This window comes from Stegodyphus dumicola, chromosome 2 (assembly GCF_044657685.1).
Source record: "Stegodyphus dumicola isolate Sdum_Otavi_A_Nest chromosome 2, ASM4465768v1".
NCBI classification, from domain to species: Eukaryota; Metazoa; Arthropoda; class Arachnida; order Araneae; family Eresidae; genus Stegodyphus; species Stegodyphus dumicola.
The window spans coordinates 175,534,612-175,555,186 of NC_140769.1; the positions used below are offsets into that span (position 1 = coordinate 175,534,612).

General features: G+C 32.5%; 1 protein-coding gene across 1 annotated transcript in view; it reads right to left on the minus strand.

Annotated features, from left to right (window-relative positions):
• Window positions 1–4,462: 4,462 nt before the first annotated feature.
• LOC118186974 (uncharacterized) overlaps window positions 4,463–20,575 on the minus strand; it is a 173,883-nt gene continuing 157,770 nt past the window's right edge. The window contains exons 21-25 of the mRNA XM_085810247.1: window positions 19,043–19,153; window positions 16,818–17,060; window positions 15,586–15,712; window positions 9,264–9,449; window positions 4,463–5,035 (exon numbers count right to left, since the gene is read on the minus strand). Of these exons, the coding sequence (XP_085666373.1) occupies window positions 4,885–5,035; window positions 9,264–9,449; window positions 15,586–15,712; window positions 16,818–17,060; window positions 19,043–19,153 (818 nt within the window). The 3' untranslated portion in view covers window positions 4,463–4,884. The remainder of the gene's footprint in view (window positions 5,036–9,263; window positions 9,450–15,585; window positions 15,713–16,817; window positions 17,061–19,042; window positions 19,154–20,575) is intronic.

Genomic DNA, 20,575 nt, shown 5'->3' on the forward strand with positions numbered 1-20,575 from the left:
TCATAATATTATTATAGTACTATTTTAACTTGAAATTTTTTCTTAACAGAAAACTGAAAAATAAAAGTTTTCCAAAAAATAGGTTTAATATAAGGAAGAAGATAAGGAGAAGAGAAGGAAAAGAAAATTAAATAGCAAAAACCAATCTTATTAATAAGCATTTAATAACAAAAAGAAAGGTTCAAATTCATCTTTTGAACATCACCAAAAGTAATCAAATAAAAAATTCTTATTCAAAAGTTATTTAGAGTAGTATGTATAACTTTAGACATTAGCTTCCGGATTCTTAAATAGAAATTTCCGGTTCACAACACAGAACAACAAGAACAGACATTAAGTCCGCTTCTAACTACTGTAGAGACGAAATAAAAGTAATTTTGAGAAATTTAATGTATAAGTTTTTAAAATAAAATAGTAAAATTGTTTTTAAAAATTTCATCAAATTTGATGATTAGAACGTAGTTGGATACCTTAATCATTGTTAACTATCGATGATTTAAGATATAATAACACGCCGAACAAGTATTAATTTAGAAGTCAAACAACAAAATTCAGTGTTATATTTTCAAATTTTCACAGGACTAGTTTCGATGGTTTTGCTAAACCATCACCCTCAGCTAAAAAAGCGCAAAATGAACGAGATAAGATATAGTGACTAAAGATGAGAAAGACTGGATAGGAGTTAAGCTACTGACGCCGTCTGTTGGCGGAAAACTGAAGACAAAGATGGATTGGAATTAAGGTCTTTAACTAGAACAGAAAGATTTTTTTTTTGAATGTGAAATGCCTCTAAAAAATCTAATTCACCGATGGAAGATGTTTTTTGAATAATTTTGGATGGAGGAAAATTAAAAGTGTGATTTTCGGACCAACAATGCTGGGCAACAGAAGATTTCTGTGTTTCCTTTTTTCTAACATAAGCTTTTGCAGCTGAGGATGATGGTTCGGTAAAACCATCTAAACTAGTCCTATGAAAATTTGAAAATATAACGCTGAATTTTGTTGTTTGACTTCTAAATTATCGATGATGTGTTTATTTCTGCCTTTCAAACATAAAGTTTGTGTTCTTAATAATAAATTTTATTGTACCTTTAATTTGGCCAATATATGCCAAACTACACTGATAAGAAGTCCTATGTATTCCCCAGGAATTAAAATCACAGTTGGGATCTTCAATAAACAAACAATAAACTTTACTGATAGATGAGAAAATGGCCTGTAAAATGAACTTGCGCTAAATCTAAGCAATATATAATTAACAGAAGCATGATTTGAAGTACCAACAAGGCTGTTATAAGTATTTCTGCTAGCGGATTATCTCTTGCGACAGCAAGAGGAATATGCTTCATAGGCTTTATTAATGACTGTGAAAGAAAACTTTCTGTCAGTTGCAACCGATTTCAAATAACTGAGTTCTTGAGAAAGCAAATATTCTAAAGAACAATCTTTAGCACATCCAGCCAAATAAACAGAAAAATTTTACGATAAACAATAGCGCTAAAGAGAAATTCATTGTGGATAAGTAGAATGTCAAGGAAAGAAAGAAAATTCTCAGATTCAATTTCAAACCTAAACTGAATAGATAGATAGATTGAATTCATAGCAAATAAAATCTTCTTTATTACCGTCGAAAAACTCAAAAGCGATATCAGTATAACTTCGTTCACTGCTTTCGACGTAAAATGATTGTCATTTCTCTAGATTTTTAAACATTTTCTTCCTCCTTAAAAAATGGGCTTTTGAGATCGACAGAGTTTTAATGAAAATCAATTTTCTCTAATGCAAGATAGCTTTTTGCCTAATTTTAATGCATGAAATCCTTTTTCCCATTCATTTTTACGCACAAAGTAGTGGAATATTTTTCCTTCATAGTTTTATAGGTTGTTTACGAATTAGGAAAAAAGAAATTAGGTCACCAAAGAACAATGTTCTTCGTTTATCACTCTACCTTCGAATTCCAAATTTCTGTCTTTAATCTGATCACATTTTAGTTGACATAATGTTATATAACGTAACAACTTCCTCTTCAGTTTATTTTCCTTACAAAGTTTTTCATATAACAAGATTAATGTCAAATCATCAGTTAAACTGTAAATACTTAGGGTATGTCAGACATAAGGCAATTTAGAAAGCTACTGAGATTTTTCCCACCATTTTTTTTCTTTTCCTCTTAAATAAAGGGTAGGAGCAATCGATTAGGAAAAAAAATTCCCTGATTTAATCTCTTTTCTGCTTAATCATTTTTCATCTAAGCTGCTTTAATAATTATTTTTTGTTGCTTCAACATAAATTTTAACTTCATTTAAATAGTACCTTTTCTTGCTGAACGGAAAATTAGAGAAGCGTGTTCATAGATTTCAATAGCCTAGTGGTTATACAATCGGCTAAGAATTTAGTTTCATGCTTCCAAAACAAATCTTAGGAAGTAAATTCAAAAGACAAATATAGCCTTAATAACTCGATAATTATAAGAAAATGTAGTCTTTTTCTTAAAACAAGAAAAGCTACTTTTAAAATTAAATGCCTAGCATATTACAGTGTGTACCGTTTGCATTTATTACGTATTTACATTTATTATTAAATAAGAGGCTGTAATTATGATATCTTCTTATAAAAGCTTCTTCACCGAAATTGAGTCCCTTGTTGTCTATATAGTGTGCGTGAATTAATTATTGTGATCATTATTTGTGTTCACGATAACACTACTTCTCTGTCCTTGAGGATTCAATCCATGAGAGGTGAACCGTTATGGTGCTGATAAATTTGGACGTGGATTATGAGATCCGTAAGATTAAGTACGAATTAACTAAGATTCATCATTCATACCTAAAATATCTCCAACGAGAACAACATGGTATTGTTCGGCTAGAACTGCTAAATATCTACAGAAGCATTCCTTCCTCAAAACATTTACGCAGTTTCGTGCCATTTATAACAGTTGAAAGAAATTCTTATGAATCCATTATTCATAAAAAAAATATTCACTCTGCTTTAAGTTCTCTCAGATGTATAAGGTTTAATTTTATTTCAACTGAGACTGTATTTAGATCTGAATTCTACTAAATAGGAAATAATTGATTGAAAACCTAGTTCTCTGCAAAGGTACAAAAAGTGAACAATCACTAATACCAATAGTAAGAGTTTCTATTAACAAAAGATAATAATTAGTACCAATGTTTCAACAAAACTTCACTCTGCGATTACCTTAAACTTATTTGCGAGATAAAAACATACAGTTGATTCTACGATTTCAAAAGAAAAACTATTAAGTTTTACTTAACTGCTAAATTATTATAGATTAAACGAAAACAAAAAATAATTTTAAAAAACCTGAAAGATTTCAGGTTTCATATTACGCTCAAAGGGGCGCTTTTTAACGTTTAGTGAGTTACCTTTATTTATTAAATATCATGTTCTTCGCACTTAAACCTTAACATTCAATCAAGAATATGCTACCATAATGTTGTTTATGTGTTTTTCTAAAATTATTGGTTGTTTAATAATTGGCTAAAAATATTATTGGTTTAAAATGGTCCTTTATAAACAGAAACCTTGAGAATATTGCATCATACAGGATGTTTATAAACGAATGGTGGGGTTTTAAAAATTAACAATAAATCGATATATTACCTTACCTGTATTTTTAAATTTACATCATAAACATTGGCAACTGTTTGTCCAAGTTTTTCATCTGCTACCTGCTCTTTGCTTGTCATGGTTACTGCGCAGCTGCAGCGGCAGTTTCCAAGATGGCTCAGCATCTGGAAAAGACTTTCTGTGTGCAAGGTCTATTTACCTTCGAACAACTGTAAACTCGAACACTGTGATCCGTGACTCATTTCTACACATATCAGAAACCTGATTGTTACCCTAGCTAAACACCAATTATGATGATTACATTTTGCAACTGGACGATCCTCCGCCTCATTTTCACAGGAATGTACGAGAACTTGTTAACCGGTTCTTCACCAACGCTGGATTGGACGTGCTACAACAGCAGATACTAATCATCTCCCGTGGTCACCCCGTTCACCGGATTCAACCCTATGCGATTTCTTTTTTGGAGGTTGTTAAAGTCCGAGTTTATGTACCACCATTCCCCATATCCCTTAAAGAAGTTTGTGGTCGGATAAAGCATGCACTGCAGACCGTCAGGGATGGCATGCTACTCAGTATGAAGACATTTATTACCGTGTAGATGTGTGTCATGTGACAAAGGGTGCACATATTGAATGATTGCAATTAATGCATCAAACACTTGGACATTTGCCTCTGCTTACGCTGTACCGATATAAAGTAACATATAGATTTATTATTAATTTTTATAACCACACCATTCATTTATAAACACAATTCATTATAAACACTCTGTATAGCACAATAAACGCCAAGAATACAAAAGAGATTTTTTTCAAGACCGGCTTCAAAAAATCAAAATGCATAAAAACTCATCGAATTTTTTAATACTTTCTTCAATTAAAAACAAATAAATGAATAGTAGACTCAGTGGAGGAAAAGTGTTTCAACAAATTATCTGTGTGCATTTTGTTCTTTTACAATTTATTTATTTCCTGTGCCTTTTTTTAACACACAATGAAACCATTTTAAGAGGCTGTTAATATTTTTGCTTTTCAGATATCTTTCAATCAAATATTTCTAAACATCTGTGGCGAAAATCATGGAAGTATATGGATAACATTTAAGTTTGGCTCTGTTTTGAAAACATTCGTATGCAAATAAAATTTAGGATATTTTAAAAAACACAAATAAGATTGGATTAAATTTTTACAGCGTCTCATCTGTTGAAATCAAGCATTTTCAAAAGCAATTCCATAGCACATCACGTACATCTTTTCCGGTTTCCTATCTCTTCTCAAAACCTTTCTATTTTTCTGGGGCGAAAGTCGAGGTACTGTTCTTCCAGTGATTCTTATAAAGGTAATTACATGCATCGGTAGAGAAGACTGTCCAATTTTTCTCAAATTGATGTAAATCATCTTTCTTGCATAGAAGAGTTGACGTATACTTCTTTGGCCTAAGAAACAGAGAAAACATTCAAAGTGAAATTAATGCTTTTATAAAACTATACATAATTTTTATATTTCATTTCTCTATTAAGTATTTTCTTCCTCCTCCCAGAATGCCTTCGTGGTGTACTGGTAGCACACTTGGTGCATATTCGAGAGGACCAGGTTCCAGTCCCGGCGAGGGTATTGCTCATTTTTCACATCTATTGCATCCCACCCCAAAAAAACACTAATGTCTCTACAACTCCTTTACTTTAATTTTGCCTACACTTTAATTCGTAATTAAAAATTAAAGAGAAAAAACAACTTCTATAGATTTCTAGTGTAATCAAGCATAGCTCCTGAGTATTCAAAAGCAAAAAATTTTTGAGCACTTTCTTAGCAAATGTGCCTGTAAAGAGGAATTTATGCCTGTTTCGCCTTCGAAACTTTTTTTAATGGCCGGGCGCTTTATTTAACAGATATTAGTCTTGCGCCACTACAAGGACCGGAAGTGGTGGCCATTTCATTCCAATTTGATTTAAAATTGTTTGTCTAGTTATCTGTGATTTGGAGCATTTTGTTAAGAAATGCATATAATGAATTATGTGTATGTGTATCAAATATGCCTTGTCTAACGAAATCTATAAATTACATTAGAGAATTACATAATTGTTAATTTGAGATAACATGCAAATAAACTTATATGTTTTATTCTTACGGATAGATTCTTTGAATGAATTTATAATTTTTCAAATATATTTTCAAATATATTAATATTTTCAATTAATATTTTCAATGTTTTCAAAAGCATGTAATAAGAAGCAGTGTATATAAAGTTAGGCTTGAACTTAAAAACCTTGGGAAAAATATATACATTTTCATTTCAAAATTAACTAATGAAGATTTTCGTTATCTGATAACTCTTATTCATCAGTTTTTCAGTTGTAACGCATTTCAGTAACAACTGCTAAATGCGATTCAGCCTTAATTGCAAGCTTAAAAACACAAGTTTTAATTTATGAACTTTTATAATTTATTTCATATTGTACGATATTAACAAAAGTTTTCATTTTGAAGTTAAAAACAGTAATATAAGAATGGCATTTTTGATAAGCTACGGGAATTACGAAAATACTCATGGCATGTAGGCATACTGCTGAGAATCGACTATTACTTGAACTACTACTTGAAACCTTGAATTACTTGAATCTATTTTTTTTAATAAAAATTTCTTAAATGTCTTGAATATATATAAAATTATTACTTGAATACATAAAACACTGCTGCTTTTTATGGAAATAGAACATTGTTAATAAAGAGAGACACATTTCAACTCTGAGAGAGATATGTTATATTTCGCTTCTTATCAAGCCATGATATTATATTTTATTAAAATGCATTTACATCCTCAAAAACTGTACTTCATATCTTTGCAATTATTATCCATCAACGCAGCATAAAATGTATGAGAAAAATAGATCGAAAAGAGAGACTTTGAGTTTCCTTAAAATAAAATTATCAGAATTAGTTAAAACAAAATTAAAGATGAACTTCCTGTTGTTCCTCAAACTGGAGAACTAATATATGATTCTAAGTATGAAGGTACAGAGATGAATAAGTTCTTAAAAAATATATAACTAAATTCTTATATAACTAAAACGCAGAAAATCATCAAGAACTAATTAGTAACTCTCATAAAATATATAAAAACCTTCAAGGGTAACGCACACTTTAATATTCTTTTTACTTATATTGTAGAATCATTAATTTTTTTTTTAAGCACGAGATGCTTAAAATGAGCAACGCCATTCCCGGGACTCGAACTTGCACCTCTCGAGTACATGCCAAGTGTGCTGCCGTTACACCCCGATGGCATTCTGGAAGGAGGGAGAAAGTACCTTATTATACTCCCCCTTTTATAGGGCGGCTGGGGATTACGGGACCCAATTGCAAAATTCTGATGGTGACAAATTAATGAACCTTTTAGTTCGGGGCCACTGTAGAGTCATTACGTTGTTTTTTTGAAGCAGAAGATGTGAAAAATGAGCAATGACTTGCCAGGACTCGAACTGGACCTCTCGAATAGGCGCCGAGAGTGCTACCGTTACACCACGAAGACATTCCAGAAGGAGAGAGTTAATGCTTTATAATATTCTAATCTTATTCTTTTCCGAGAGAAGATAAGAGCCGTAATACGCTATGGGAAACGTACGTTTCGGAATGCAAATGACGTTATAGAGAAAGAGAAATTAAAATGCTGATTATCTGCTATTGGATTTCATGGAAAAAATGCAGAACAGATGAAATATCGAAGACAACAGATAGAATTTTAATCTAAGGCGATTTTTCAGTAACTTTAATAGCTTATTCATATAAACATTAGTATATATTCAGAAGTCAAACAACAAAAATCAGCGTTATATTTTCAGATTTTTCACAGGACTAGTTTCGATGGTTTTACCGAACCACCATCGTCAGCTGCAAAAGCGCAAATGAATGAGATAGTATACAATAATCAGATAAGATAAGAAAGCATGGACAGAAAATAAACTAGTGGCGCCATCTGTTGATAGAACCTGAACTAAAACATAATTTCTTTAAAGGCCGAAGGCAAAGATGGATTGAAATTAGGATCGTTAACTAGAACAAAAAGATTTTTTTTAATCTGAAATGCCTCTAGAAAATCCAGTTCTCCAATGGAAGATTCTTTTTGAATTTTGGCAGCAGAAAAATTGAAAGTGTGATTTTCGGACCAACAATGTTGGGGAACAGAAGACTTCTCTGTTTCCTTTTTTCTAACATATGCCTCATGTTCCTTGACGTGAACATTTATAAAAACAAATTTTCATTTATAAAAAACATTTTAACTGGAAACATAGAGAAAACTTTTTTTAAATAGAAACATATATTTTTAAACTAGAAACCATTATTTCGTGGTTAGTTGATTTAGATCAATCTGTTGATGCAGAAATTGATCCTTGGTTAATTTTAAATAAAGAAAATTACGTTAAGAGCTCTCTGCGGAGGGAGAGGGGACTTTTTTGGATTTTTCTCAAGTGAATTTGGATCATATTCGCGTTACACATTAGGAAAAGCCAGGAAAACATTCATGCAGACACCCCGTTCCCGCACCATTTGAATCTGGGTCTAAATAGCAGTGTTTATGTGTCTTATCTATTCTACCGTGGGTGGTTAGACTTTACATTAAAAACAGACAGAATCGTGCATTAATTATAATAACACAATTACGACTAATTGTATTAATTTCATACAAGTTAATACAATTTTTCTCATGGAAATAACATTAAAACATTGTTAAAAAGCACATTTAATTTCCAAATGGTTGACTGTGACACTAATGAGTAACAAAGATTAGACTTTACAATAGATCAGAATAATTTATCCTCTAAAGTGTAATGATTGTGTCTTGATTTATCTAGTAATAAATTTACTAGATAAATCAGTATCGAGTAGTAAATTTAGTAAAATTGTAAGGTCCCTCACTTGAAATTATAAGTTAATGTTGGAAGTGAGGAACCTAGGAACTGATAAGCGAATAATCGCTAGAGTTCGAAGACAGGAAACAACAAGAGAGAAGGGTAAATAACCCTTTATTATTTCTATAAGATTTAACAAAACTCCGCCTGGGAGTGAACAAATAAAGTCCGCACTTTGGACTTGAACTTAAAAGACTAAGAATTAAACTTAATACTTAATTAATTAATCTTAGTTTAACTAACTAAGTATAGCCAAAGCTATCAAGGTTCAATGAGAGTTGGCCCCTTAACTTATTTTACTACGAAGCTTAGCAAGGGCCTGAATACGGCCGAGCGTTAAACAGCTTTGAGAGAGAGAGAGGCCAAAAAGGCAGACGCGCGTAGTTCAGAAACTCTGATTCTCTCTCTATCCCAATAAGTAACTTCGTGGTTTAAATACCGCTCCTTCTCATTAAATATTCAGCAAATTCCAAAACTACGTTCTGGCCGGAAGTAGTAAGTTGAAGTTAAGAATTTGACAGGAAAGGAACTTTAACTTAAAATTTAACTGTTAATAAAATTAACATAATCCTTACAAAATAAATATCTGGCAGTAAGTTTCCTAAGTAAGTAATAGAAAATGTTACTAAGTAAGTTTATTCAGCAATAAATTTATCAGATAAAACGGAATATTAAAAAATTATCTTGTTCCGCATTGCTAGGCAGTAATTTTCTATTTATGGACAAGACATACTTTAGCAATTTTATTCATACTTACAAAGGAAATAAATAATTAATCTCTATGGCTTCCATCACAGCTTTAAAGTCAGCTACTGGACTCTGTTTAATCGTTTGCAAGTTGAAAGCGCGATGAAGTGTACCAACGGCATTTCTTGGTTGACCAAGAGGTACTTTAGATGTGATGAGAAGATGTAGGACTTTCTTTTGTTCCATTAAATTGATGCTGAAAATTTAAAAGGAAATTTTTTACTTACTTTTCCAAATGCAATGGAAAAATTTTTAAATAACAATGAATTAAAAGACACTTTTGTCTTCTTATTTATTTATTTATTTTATGGTTGTAATGCATCTTGAACTCGAATGGTATGATAAATTTCAGTTCTATTCGTGTTTTTATGAAGAATAATACAAACTAATGTCGAACAGCAAATATTCACACAGACTATACTATAGCTCCTCTAAATACTCAAAACATCTAAGTAACAAAGAATTCTTTTCTTCCCAAAAGTGAAATATATATTAATAGTATTATAATTTAGATAATTTTATTGTTTCTTTTATCATATTTCATTTCGACAAAGATAATGCAATAAAACAAGTTAAATCCGTTTTTAAGCATTTGTACTTAATTGGTGGAGCATTCTGTTGTTGCCAGGCCCAGCCAAAAATCTCTATGGAATATTAAAGTTTATAGCGGAATTTATAAAGTTACTTCGGAAAATGGGTAGTTGTGACCAGTGGTTATTAAAGAGACTCTGTCAAGACCTTGACTGTGCTGAAGGAGGTCTTTAGCAATGTTTTATGCAATGGAATTCTGAGTTTACAGGGAACATTTACTCTAGAACGCAGTAACTTGGATGTAATATTTGCTTGTCACATTCATAGTAGTCACTTGCGTTATTCACTTACAGTTCGCTTACAACGCACTTATATATAGTCTGCCTGATAACTGAGGATGACACTGGGAAATACAAATCAGGATGTAGAGTTGAAAATTTATGTGTCCGTTGAAAAATATGTGCGGTTCACTTATATGTAGAGCACCATTTTATATCTGCTTGGCATTTTGTGCCAGTTACTGGTAGAGAACTAAATTGCTTTTAGATTTTCGCAGTTCCTTGCCAAGTAGTCTATGAGAGTTTTAAGTTAGTTTCGTAGTAGCTTTTGGGGTTGTTTTAGCCATACCTGGGCATTTTCGGATGTATACGGCCGGAAATGCTATTCTTTAGCTATAAATAAATGCAAGACAAGCTTAACAAACAGAATTAGAGATCGAAGAAGTTTGGAGAAAAAGTTAAACAAGGGTGGTTAAACACGACGCCTTCTGAAATTAAGATGACAGGAAAAATAAAGAAAAGATGGAAAACAAGTCTTGTCATCTAGAGACTAAAAAGGGAATTAGAAATGATATATTTATAGGTGGGATGAGAAGACCGGTGAACGGGAATTATTAGAAATATACAGTTTTTTTCGTGAAGCATTTAATATCAGATTTTTTTAAACATTTGAGTTGAGTAAAGGCTTCCATTTTACTTTTTAAAAATAACGCCGTTCATGTGAGAGCCATTTCTGTGTAAATATTCTTCAATCTTGATCGAAATTTTTTTATCGCTCGGCGAAGCAAGTCAGGTTGAATCCGTATAATTTCTTGTCTGATATTCATTTTTAATTCCAGTATGTTTTGCAGTCTATCAATGTTCATCCTGCTCTTTAGAAATCCCTAAACAAAAAGGTCGCATACGAAAAAATCTGATGATCTTGCAGGCCACGAGATGTCGCCATGTTTGGATACGCGTCCGTCCGGGAAGAGTTCTCTTAAACCCGCCATAGACACACGAGTAGTATGACTTGCATCCCTATCCGGCTGGAAAAAAATTATTTCCGGAAACCTAGGGAGCTGTTGCATCAGCAATGTTCTGACTATATGCGTGTAGCGGACTGCACTAAAAGTTAGGGCCTTTTCTCTGTTGTCTTGGAAAATATACAGCCCAATATGCTAGTGATGGAAATGCATACCATACCGTAAATTTCGTAATATATATTGGCTTTTCTTACAAATCATCTGGGTTTTCATCATTCTAGTATCGAATAAAGTTATTCTAGTATCGAACAAAGAATTATAGGCTCATATGGGCCTGGTAAATTCTTTCCATTAATAATTATAGGCTACTTACCGAACTAACCGGCATATCGTACTTGCATTGTATTGTGCTATTTTTTATTAATTGTGTAAATTAAGAATTTCAAAACGAATTAAAAAGAAATAATTTATTTGGTTTACAAAGAATAAGCCATCCAGATAAATGGAGTAACGGCTATCTGGAGTCTGGATAAAGGGAATTCAAGTCTAGTTTAATAAAATATTAAAGAAGATTAAGATTCAAGACTTCATAATTCTATTGTTGTTGTTGTTGTTAACTCATGCTCACTTGTCTGACCTATATTCAGCATAAGCCCACGCAATTCCTCTTGGCAAGGAGCGCAGCGCAGGATGACGCCTGTCGTTGGCAACAGCCTTGAGGATTATACATGTGACAGCGCGCCTTTGTTCAATTCCGTTCCCAATTTTGATGGAGAGCACCCCGGAGGAGGGTCTCCTACACATCTTCCTATGTTTCGAAGCTGAGCGCTTCGCTACGGCAGTCAGCGTCGCTAATCACTCTACCGGTTTGGCGGCTCCTTCAAAATTCTTATGGAACTCATTCAAAGAGAAGAGACAAAAATTACAGAACTAGCACAATCACAATGAGAAAGAAGCAGGTAGGCTGTTGCCAACGGCAGGCGTAATATAGCGCTCTTGCCACGAGGAATTTCGTGGGCTTGGGATGACTACGTCAGGCAAGTGAGCATAAGTAACAACATAATAGAAGCAGGTGAATTTTCGACTAGGTAAATGATAAATAAGATTTAAACCATCAAATGATTCAGTGAAGGTGAAATGCGCTGAAGTGTAACGAAACGTGAGACAGAAAGAATCTCCGATTAAAAGCAAAATAAAAAAGAAAAATGAGGAACTTATATAGGAAGAAGAAACGTTTACATGATTAAGAAAAAACATTACGCATTATTTGTAACTTAATCATAGGTGTAAAAAGAGGACTTTTACTACTACTGCTATTTGAGCTATCCACGTGCATATAAACATGAAATCACCACATCAAAATTGCCTTTAACAAGCAGTGAATCGTTGCAAAATAAAATAAATGTCAGAGGAAAGAAATAAATTGTTTACATGTAAACAAAAACTGTAGTTATAGAGCATTCGCTTCTAAATTATTCTATTTTTCATATCTTTTGTTTCCTTAATAATATTATGAATTCTGAACAGTTCTAAGGTCGGAAGCGTTTTCGTCGGTGAAATGAAATAAAATCATTCCTTAATATGTGACATTAAATGCATACGTGACTTTTTCAGATATTTGAATATTACATTTAACTCTTTCTTGTTCTGTTTCCAGTAAAGAAGCTCATGCAAAAGTACCGAAAAAATTTAGTTCTTTTTAAGTTATCTTTTTAAGTAAGTATAATTTGAAAGAAAAAGTATTTAACATGGATTACAATTCAAGACATCCTGGTTTGCAAAGCATCCATGAATGGAGTTGTCGGGTATTTATACGAAACAAATCTCTAATATTTGCTATGACAAACTTTTACGGAGTGAAAAAAAGTTTTGCTGATGTAATTTTGGGGACGGAGATTGCTGGAAGCGATTTTATCCTAAAAAATGACAAAATTTTCTAGTTAAACCTTTAAAAAAAAAAGCAGAAGAGAGAAAGAAAAGAAAAAAAGGAGTGGGGAAACCATAAAATATCATGTTTTTGAAATGTTAAATAATCATTTTCTTTATTGACGTAAATATAAATATTTTTTATCCAAACTGCGTAAAATCTGAAGAAATAAAATATATTTAATAAATAATGTTACAGATTTTGGTGTACTATATGTAAAAATCTAAGTCAGGTGATATAACATCAAAATTTCTTCCTTGATTTCCACGAAAGGGATGATTAGGAATCTTTCAAAAAAAGCCACCATCAAGAACATGTCTAATGAAATTCTTTCTGAACTATCAAATCACCTTCATCATTTGCTTATGAAATAAAAGCCACGAATCTTCACTATCTATTACGCTTTCAATTATTGTCTGATTGTTACAGTAAATATAGAATGTATTCTTACCAGAAAACATAACACATATCCATAAGTTGAAGGGTTTTACTTACATACTAGTTATCGTTTCAGTCTAAATTAAGGTAACTAAGTCCTGCGAAGATTAAAATAACATTTTTATTAAATCTTTAAATTAAACAGAAGGCACCATTTGTGCGTACAAACAAAACTCCGCTAACTCCAAGTATTTAAAATAACATAAATTGAAATTCAGCTTGCAATAACGTAGTCGGAGACTACACAAAATGATCTGCTTAAGCTGGCTCAAATATTTAAAGTAGGTTCTAACGTCGGCTAGTAAAATGGCTAAAGCCAGAATAACCTTTGGTAGAGCTAGCGAAGCATATAAACCTCTAGCGATACTTCCAAAACCTCTAAGGCTAAAACATTCGGAACCCTCGATTTCATTTTAGTTGAGCCAAATTCTGAGAACTAATTTGCATTCTGGTGAGAACAACGGAAAGAATAAGTTACAGTAAAGGTTTAAATCATAATAATGATTAATTAACATCAAACCCTTACAAAATCCATAAAGCACAATGCAACTGTGAAGAGATGCGAGCTTTTGTTTACATTTCAGAAAAACATACTGTAACTTCTCATCAAAATAAAACAGAGGTAAAATAATAAAAAATAAATAACATAAAATAAGAAGTTCATATTCCGAGAATCTAGAAATGAAAAATGTATTATATTCGGTGCAACACAAACAGTTATTGATACACAAGCATTCTGGATTGAAACATACATACGCAGAACTTCTAAAACGAGATATCCTTCACCACGCATACGTCGCAACCATCTTCATAAGTGCCTTCAGAGCAAACCCTCTAAACTGTGAATCTTAACTTAAATGTGTTTAAATACCTTCAAAAAGTTAATTATATCTTTAAGTTATGATTTCTCATAAGTATATTCCTGCTTGCTTAAACAACTTTTCCACCACCATAAGTGATAATTTCAAAAAAGTCTGAACAACTGTTTAAATCCTAAGAGGCCGTCCTACACCTTTGGACCCCGGCAGCAGAAGAAGAAGTAACCGGTTGTTGCAATCAATTTCGCCTTGTCATTCGGCGGTCGCAGTCAGCGCACCTGACGCTGAATAATCTGGAAGCTTGCCTGCACATCTCCTAATGGTAGAATTTGCATTCCTTCCCGCAAGCTACCAAATTTAAATATTCTGGCATTGACAATTAGGGAAATGGAGGCTTATAGAAAAGAAAGCACAAACTTCAACTTAACTGTCTAATCAAAATACTAAATATAAATCCCTACAACTTCATATTATAACTGCAAGCATGTGCGGGTAGGAATCAGGAGGTCTGAAGTTCAAATCCGGTCGAGAATCCCTCCACAAAATATCTTTTAGAAAATATGCGTTATAACCCACATTCAGTTTATATATAGCTATGTTTTTCCCTTGATTAGTTCTCTGCTTGGCTACAGCGATGCGAGTTGTTTGGCAATTTAATAGCTCGTTGCTATATATGTAATAATTAAGTTATTTTAAAAGTTTTAGTTTATTCTCAACACCATTAAATCTTTCACTCTCAACATTTCGGAAGTCAATGGTCTACTGATCAAAAACTGTCTTCACTGCTCTTAAATTTATAATAAACATTAGCAAAGTAGAAGGCAAAATAACGAAATTTGTTACTAGATTTTCTTTTTTTTTCACCTTTGTTTTAGGTTCATTTCAGTGTGCGAATGGCGGTACTCGTAGACCTGTATGCAGATCTGTAACAATAAACTTTATTCAAGTTCTTTCATTTGTCCTCATTGTAATCTGAAAATATACAGTTGCTCATCTAGAAAATAATGTCATGCGTAGGTTTTATGCGCCAATTTACAAAAATTTTTCTAAGAACGCATTCAGAAAAATTAGGAACAGGCATAAAATTCTCTCACGCAAAAGAACTACTTTCTTGAGAGAAATTAATCAAGATAAAAAAGAAGATTAATCAAGATAAAAAAGAAAATTTCTTGAGAGAAATTAATACTTGTTCTTTTTTATCTTGATAAAATTACGAATAAATTTAATTTAAAATGGGTTATGCAGAATAAAAATGAAGTTATTTAGCACTGATTTCAATTCAATGATTTTGAAGCCTGAGAATTTACATATAACTAAAAAAAGTGCATTCTCAGAATACGAACTGGTATTCTATTACATTATTGATTCAACTTACTTAAACGTTTTAGTAGCTTGAATCTTGCTGTCTCCTTCAATTATTAAGTTTAGAGCTGCTTCTGTTGTTTCGTGTGTAACTTTTTCAGGAACAACTTTTAAAAATACGATGACTTGATACTGAAACACTAAAGAAAGAATAATACATAATAGAGAATAATAGCAATATATTAATGTAAATTTCAAAATTAATCTTTAATTTTCAATTAATTAAGTTTCCCGATGGAATTTCGGAACTCGCTATAGTACAAAATATATACGAGTTTTATAGTAACATAATTAAAAGTTGTTTGTTGGCCTTGTACGAGCGCTATTTGTTAAATAACTTTAATATTTGCTACATTATTGTAGATAAAATTCCAATTGTAGTGATTCCATACTTTTCCACGAATATCAAGCGTTAAAAATTTCAAGTGAAGTAACACTTCCGGTTTATCATATATAATCAAAATCTAAGATATTGTTCTCAATTTGATGCGAGTTTTAAATGCTAAATTTCAGAAGTTTTGGATTATATTGTAATGTATTTTTTCACGGAAATATCTTCCAAGCTTCCGGTTTATGAATTTCAGCCAAAATCTAATATGTTGTTCCCATCGATATAAAAATCTTAAATACTAAAATTGAAATGTTTTGAATTATATTTAATAGAGTTTATCATTAAAAACTTTTATGAGCTTCAAGTAAAGTACTACTTCTATTTGTCCAATTTTACCCAAAATCTAATGAATTCTTTACATGAATGCATGGAACTTAAATATGAAAAATAGAAATTTTGGAAGTTTGGTATAAGAGTTATATAATTCATGACTCGGTTCGGTGCTCTCAAGCTAATCTTTGAACTCAACATACTCTCGATACTCTCACGATTCACTGCTACTCCGAGTACAGGCAGGGTATATATAGCTTTTGACCTGCCTTCGAGAACATTCTCGGGAAAACCGATAAGAATTTGTTCTAGAATGTTTTCGCTTTGTCTATGGGATATTTCCAATTTTGTCGCCACATGTCACCAAATGGGCGGTTTCGTGCTAAATCAGGCAACCCTTCTTTCTTTGACAGTTTCTGGCAACCATAAGCCCGCTTTGCGAGTAAGCTATCTTACCGCAGCTGGCCATTTATTTGGTTATAAAGTTTTGTGTTCTTCGCGATTTCATAATTCGTCACCGAAAGGTATAAAAGGTTTTCACATAAAATCATACACAATTTTTTAGAAAAAAAAAGCCAACTTACAACAATAATAAGGTCTTTCAATCCCAACTTGGAGATAATACCTGGATTTATTGGTTGCTGGACTGCTAAACTGGCCCATGAAGCGACATCTTTCACCATTTGTTCCGCAATTGCACTGCCCTTTCTGAAATGATTCATAGCTGAGACATTCTACTCCGACAAAAAAACATCCATTCTGACCGAATGAAAATATCATGAATTCCACAGACCGTCTGTGCTGGCAAGTCAATATATCTGGAATAACTGCAAAAAAAATATATGTATTATGAGAAAAGGAAAAAAAAATTAAACAATGAATTTTTTATTAAATGATTAAAAGTAAAATAGTTTAAAGGTTAAAGTTTTCTTTAAATACCTCACTTTTACGCTTCAAACTAATATCTGAGTTTCTAAAGCAGAAGAAGTATTTGCTTAAAGTACATCAAATTGTTTGCTTTAGAAACATCTGTAGTCTTCCATTTTTGCGTGGAGAGTATAGCAAAAATCGACTTTGTCGATTACAATATTAAGCATACCGATTAGCAAATTACCTTCTTTGACAGAAGTTTCCTATCTTTAAAAGAAGACTACAAACTATAATTTAAAATTATTGATGCATAATCAAGTGGACAGGCAAACTATCATTCTTCAGAAATATTGCCAATTTCGGGAGAAAAATCTACAGTTTATCATTTAAATTATAATGTGGAATGGAACCGTAACCAAGCAGCGCTCGCACAGGAAGCAGATATAAGGCAGCAAAGGGAAGTGCTTTTTGCATTGACGGTAATTTGGTCTCATTTTGACCAGACCTTTTTTTTTTTTTTTTTTTTCTGTTCAGTCCTTTGTTACTTTCATGCGGAACAAGGCAATGATGGCGCAGAAATAGGATCCTTCACAAAATGATGGAACCACAACACAATGGCAGTAAAACGCTGAATCTCATACATCTGTAGCGGGCGAGCGATAAAAGTCGCTGAACACTGGTAGTTCGGTCCGAAGTTCGAATTCTGCGAACCGGCTGATTTGCATGGGTGTTTTTGTGGTTTTCTTCAGGTGTAACGTACATACGTGCCCGTGTTCCCTAGAATTTCCTCCATGAAGGTATCCCTCTCCTACTCATCTCCATTTCAAGAAAGCCCAAATGTTAATAACTTTCATTATATTTCCTATAAACAATTTTTTCTTTTCTTTTCAGTATTCTTAGTGCTAGTAGATTGTCCTGCATCCATCACCTGTGAATCATCACTTTTCCGCTTAGTCAGTCCTACCCATTCTTCCATTTTGAAAATCTAGATTTGTTAGATTAAAAGAAGAATTGTCTTTATTTACAATCGCTGTCATCTGGAAAAACAACGTTTTCAAGAAAAAAAATGATACATTATTTTCAACGATATCGCATAAAGTTTAGAATATTTTGCTATGCTTAATGGCGTTTGTCAATGTTATGCAGGCAGTTGTAAAAAATGCGCCAACTATGGCGCAGAAAAAATCGCCAAAAACCCGTGCGTCTGTCTACCAAAGTAGTAACCTTCTCGTCTGTAAAGTGCGAGCCAACTTATTTTTCGAAATCCTTCTCAAAAGTATCCCGTTCCCTGACTTTGTGCTGCTTAACCAATTAAAATTATAATCATTAGCGCTGCTTTAAGTAAGAGAAGAAAAATATAGCTCTCATAGTATTGAAAATATCGCCAAATATCTACCAATAAATAGGAATAATTTCTGCAGATTTATTTCCATATTATCAGTGGGACCAGAGGCGCTGAAACATTTACATATGGAATACACAGCAGAAGATGCAATAAAACTGCGAATTCGTTTGCAGAGTTAAGGCTCAACATTTTCCATAAATTACTACGTTGAATATCCATTTAAATTTGGCAGTCTGTAAAGAAATGTTCTCAAATCTGGAAAATTTCGACGAATAAATATATGTTGTCCCACAGGAAAATTTACAAAATCGCAATTTGCACAATGTTTCCCAATAATCAAGAAAAATAGAAATAAACAAAATAAAATTCGGCTTTAATTTACACAAAACAAATATCTGAGCAAATATGTGTTAATTACAAATTTAAAACACAGAGGAGGAAAAGCGGACGGCAAGAGATACAAGTTTACATTAATGCAGCATGAACTAAATATATAATTACACATAATGAATACATTTTCACAAAGTACACTGTTTACCTTAATTAACAAGATATGCTTTCCATTATTAAGTACTTAATGAAATAAATACTCACAGTTTCTAGAACCAGTTAAAAATTCTCTTAGCAGTGTGAGAGGACAGCCTTTCGGTCTCCCTCCGGCCGGCCAGAAATTTACATGTCCTACGTCTTCAACAGTTCCAAGACCTATAATGAAAAAACAAATATTGTAGGAATTTCCAACAGTAATTTTTCAGTAAAAGTACTTTATCAGACTAAGTATAATGGGTAGGAAGATCATTTCAAGCGTTCATTCTAGTTCGTTGGGTCTCATTCGGTAGCCAACCAACCTCAGTTATTAACTGAATCATAATTTCCAGTTTCCTGTTCAATAATAGCAAAATAGTGTTATCGCTCTTTAAATTAATTAACGCTATAACCAATTTCAAAGCCATTGAAATAATTTAATTTTTAATAACTTAAATGAATGGTTGTCTTCTGTTCACCTATTTTTTAATCCACTGACAAAAGTAAAATACAGGTTATAATAGAATAGAAGAGAAACACGCCAATATAAGAATCAAAATCGCAATAACAACCTGGTATTTCGCCTTATATTAGGTTAGGTTAGGTTAGGTTAGGTTATTTAATTACGGCAAAGCCTCGAGTCGCCTTGTATTGTTCGAGTATTTTAATAAATGTACGCGAAATACAAGGTTGTTATTGCGATTTTGACAGGTTATAATATTTGATTTGCCGAGCAATTATTCTGAGTACCATGTCTAAGTACCATTCATTGACCATAAACCCAAAAAGTGGAAAATAATATCGAACATCGAACATCATTTGGAAAATGTGAGCGGGTTTGCGAATGAAAACATTCCGATATTTACAACTGCAAAATTCGAAAAAGAAGTCAATTACTAGCTGCAGTATTCATATCATTATTAACTGGTAGCAAAAATCTTTAGTATACTCTGTTATGATTTTGCAACAGAGAAAACTATTGAAAACGATGTAAAGCCATTGGGGTTTTTATTTTGAAGTACAAAGGCTGTTCGCACACTTTTCAGACGATTTTGCTTTGTTGTAAAAAAATTTTCTATTTGGATATTTTTTAACTGCAACTATATTTTTGAAAGTTTAATTATAGTCTGCTATTTGGCAGTTTTGTTTTAATGCAAAATTTTGCTTTTAAAGGAGCAGTGGATAGTAGGCTATGTTTGTGTTCTTTCCGATGATCATTCGTACCTAGTTATTAAAAAAACGTTGTGAAAGCCATGGTTTTTCTAATAGCTAAAGCTACGGTACGTAATGTTATCAATAACAAAAAAAAAAACGCCAATATTTAACTACAATTGCAACAACTGTTCCAAATACGTATCAAAGGAAAAAAGGGAATGTTTCGATTGTTTCAAAAGTAAGATTTTTAATGTTAAACGAAATCCGCCAAGTCAAAGAATAGTTACAAAAGCACTAAAATGCCCAGTGTCAACTGTAAACAAAGTTATTAATACCGATCTGAATCTTAAAAAGGAGAAAAAACGTAATGTGTATCGTCTTTCTCCACTACGTATCGCCGAACCAGGAACGCGCTGCAGAATTCTTTATGAGAAACATTTATGCGGA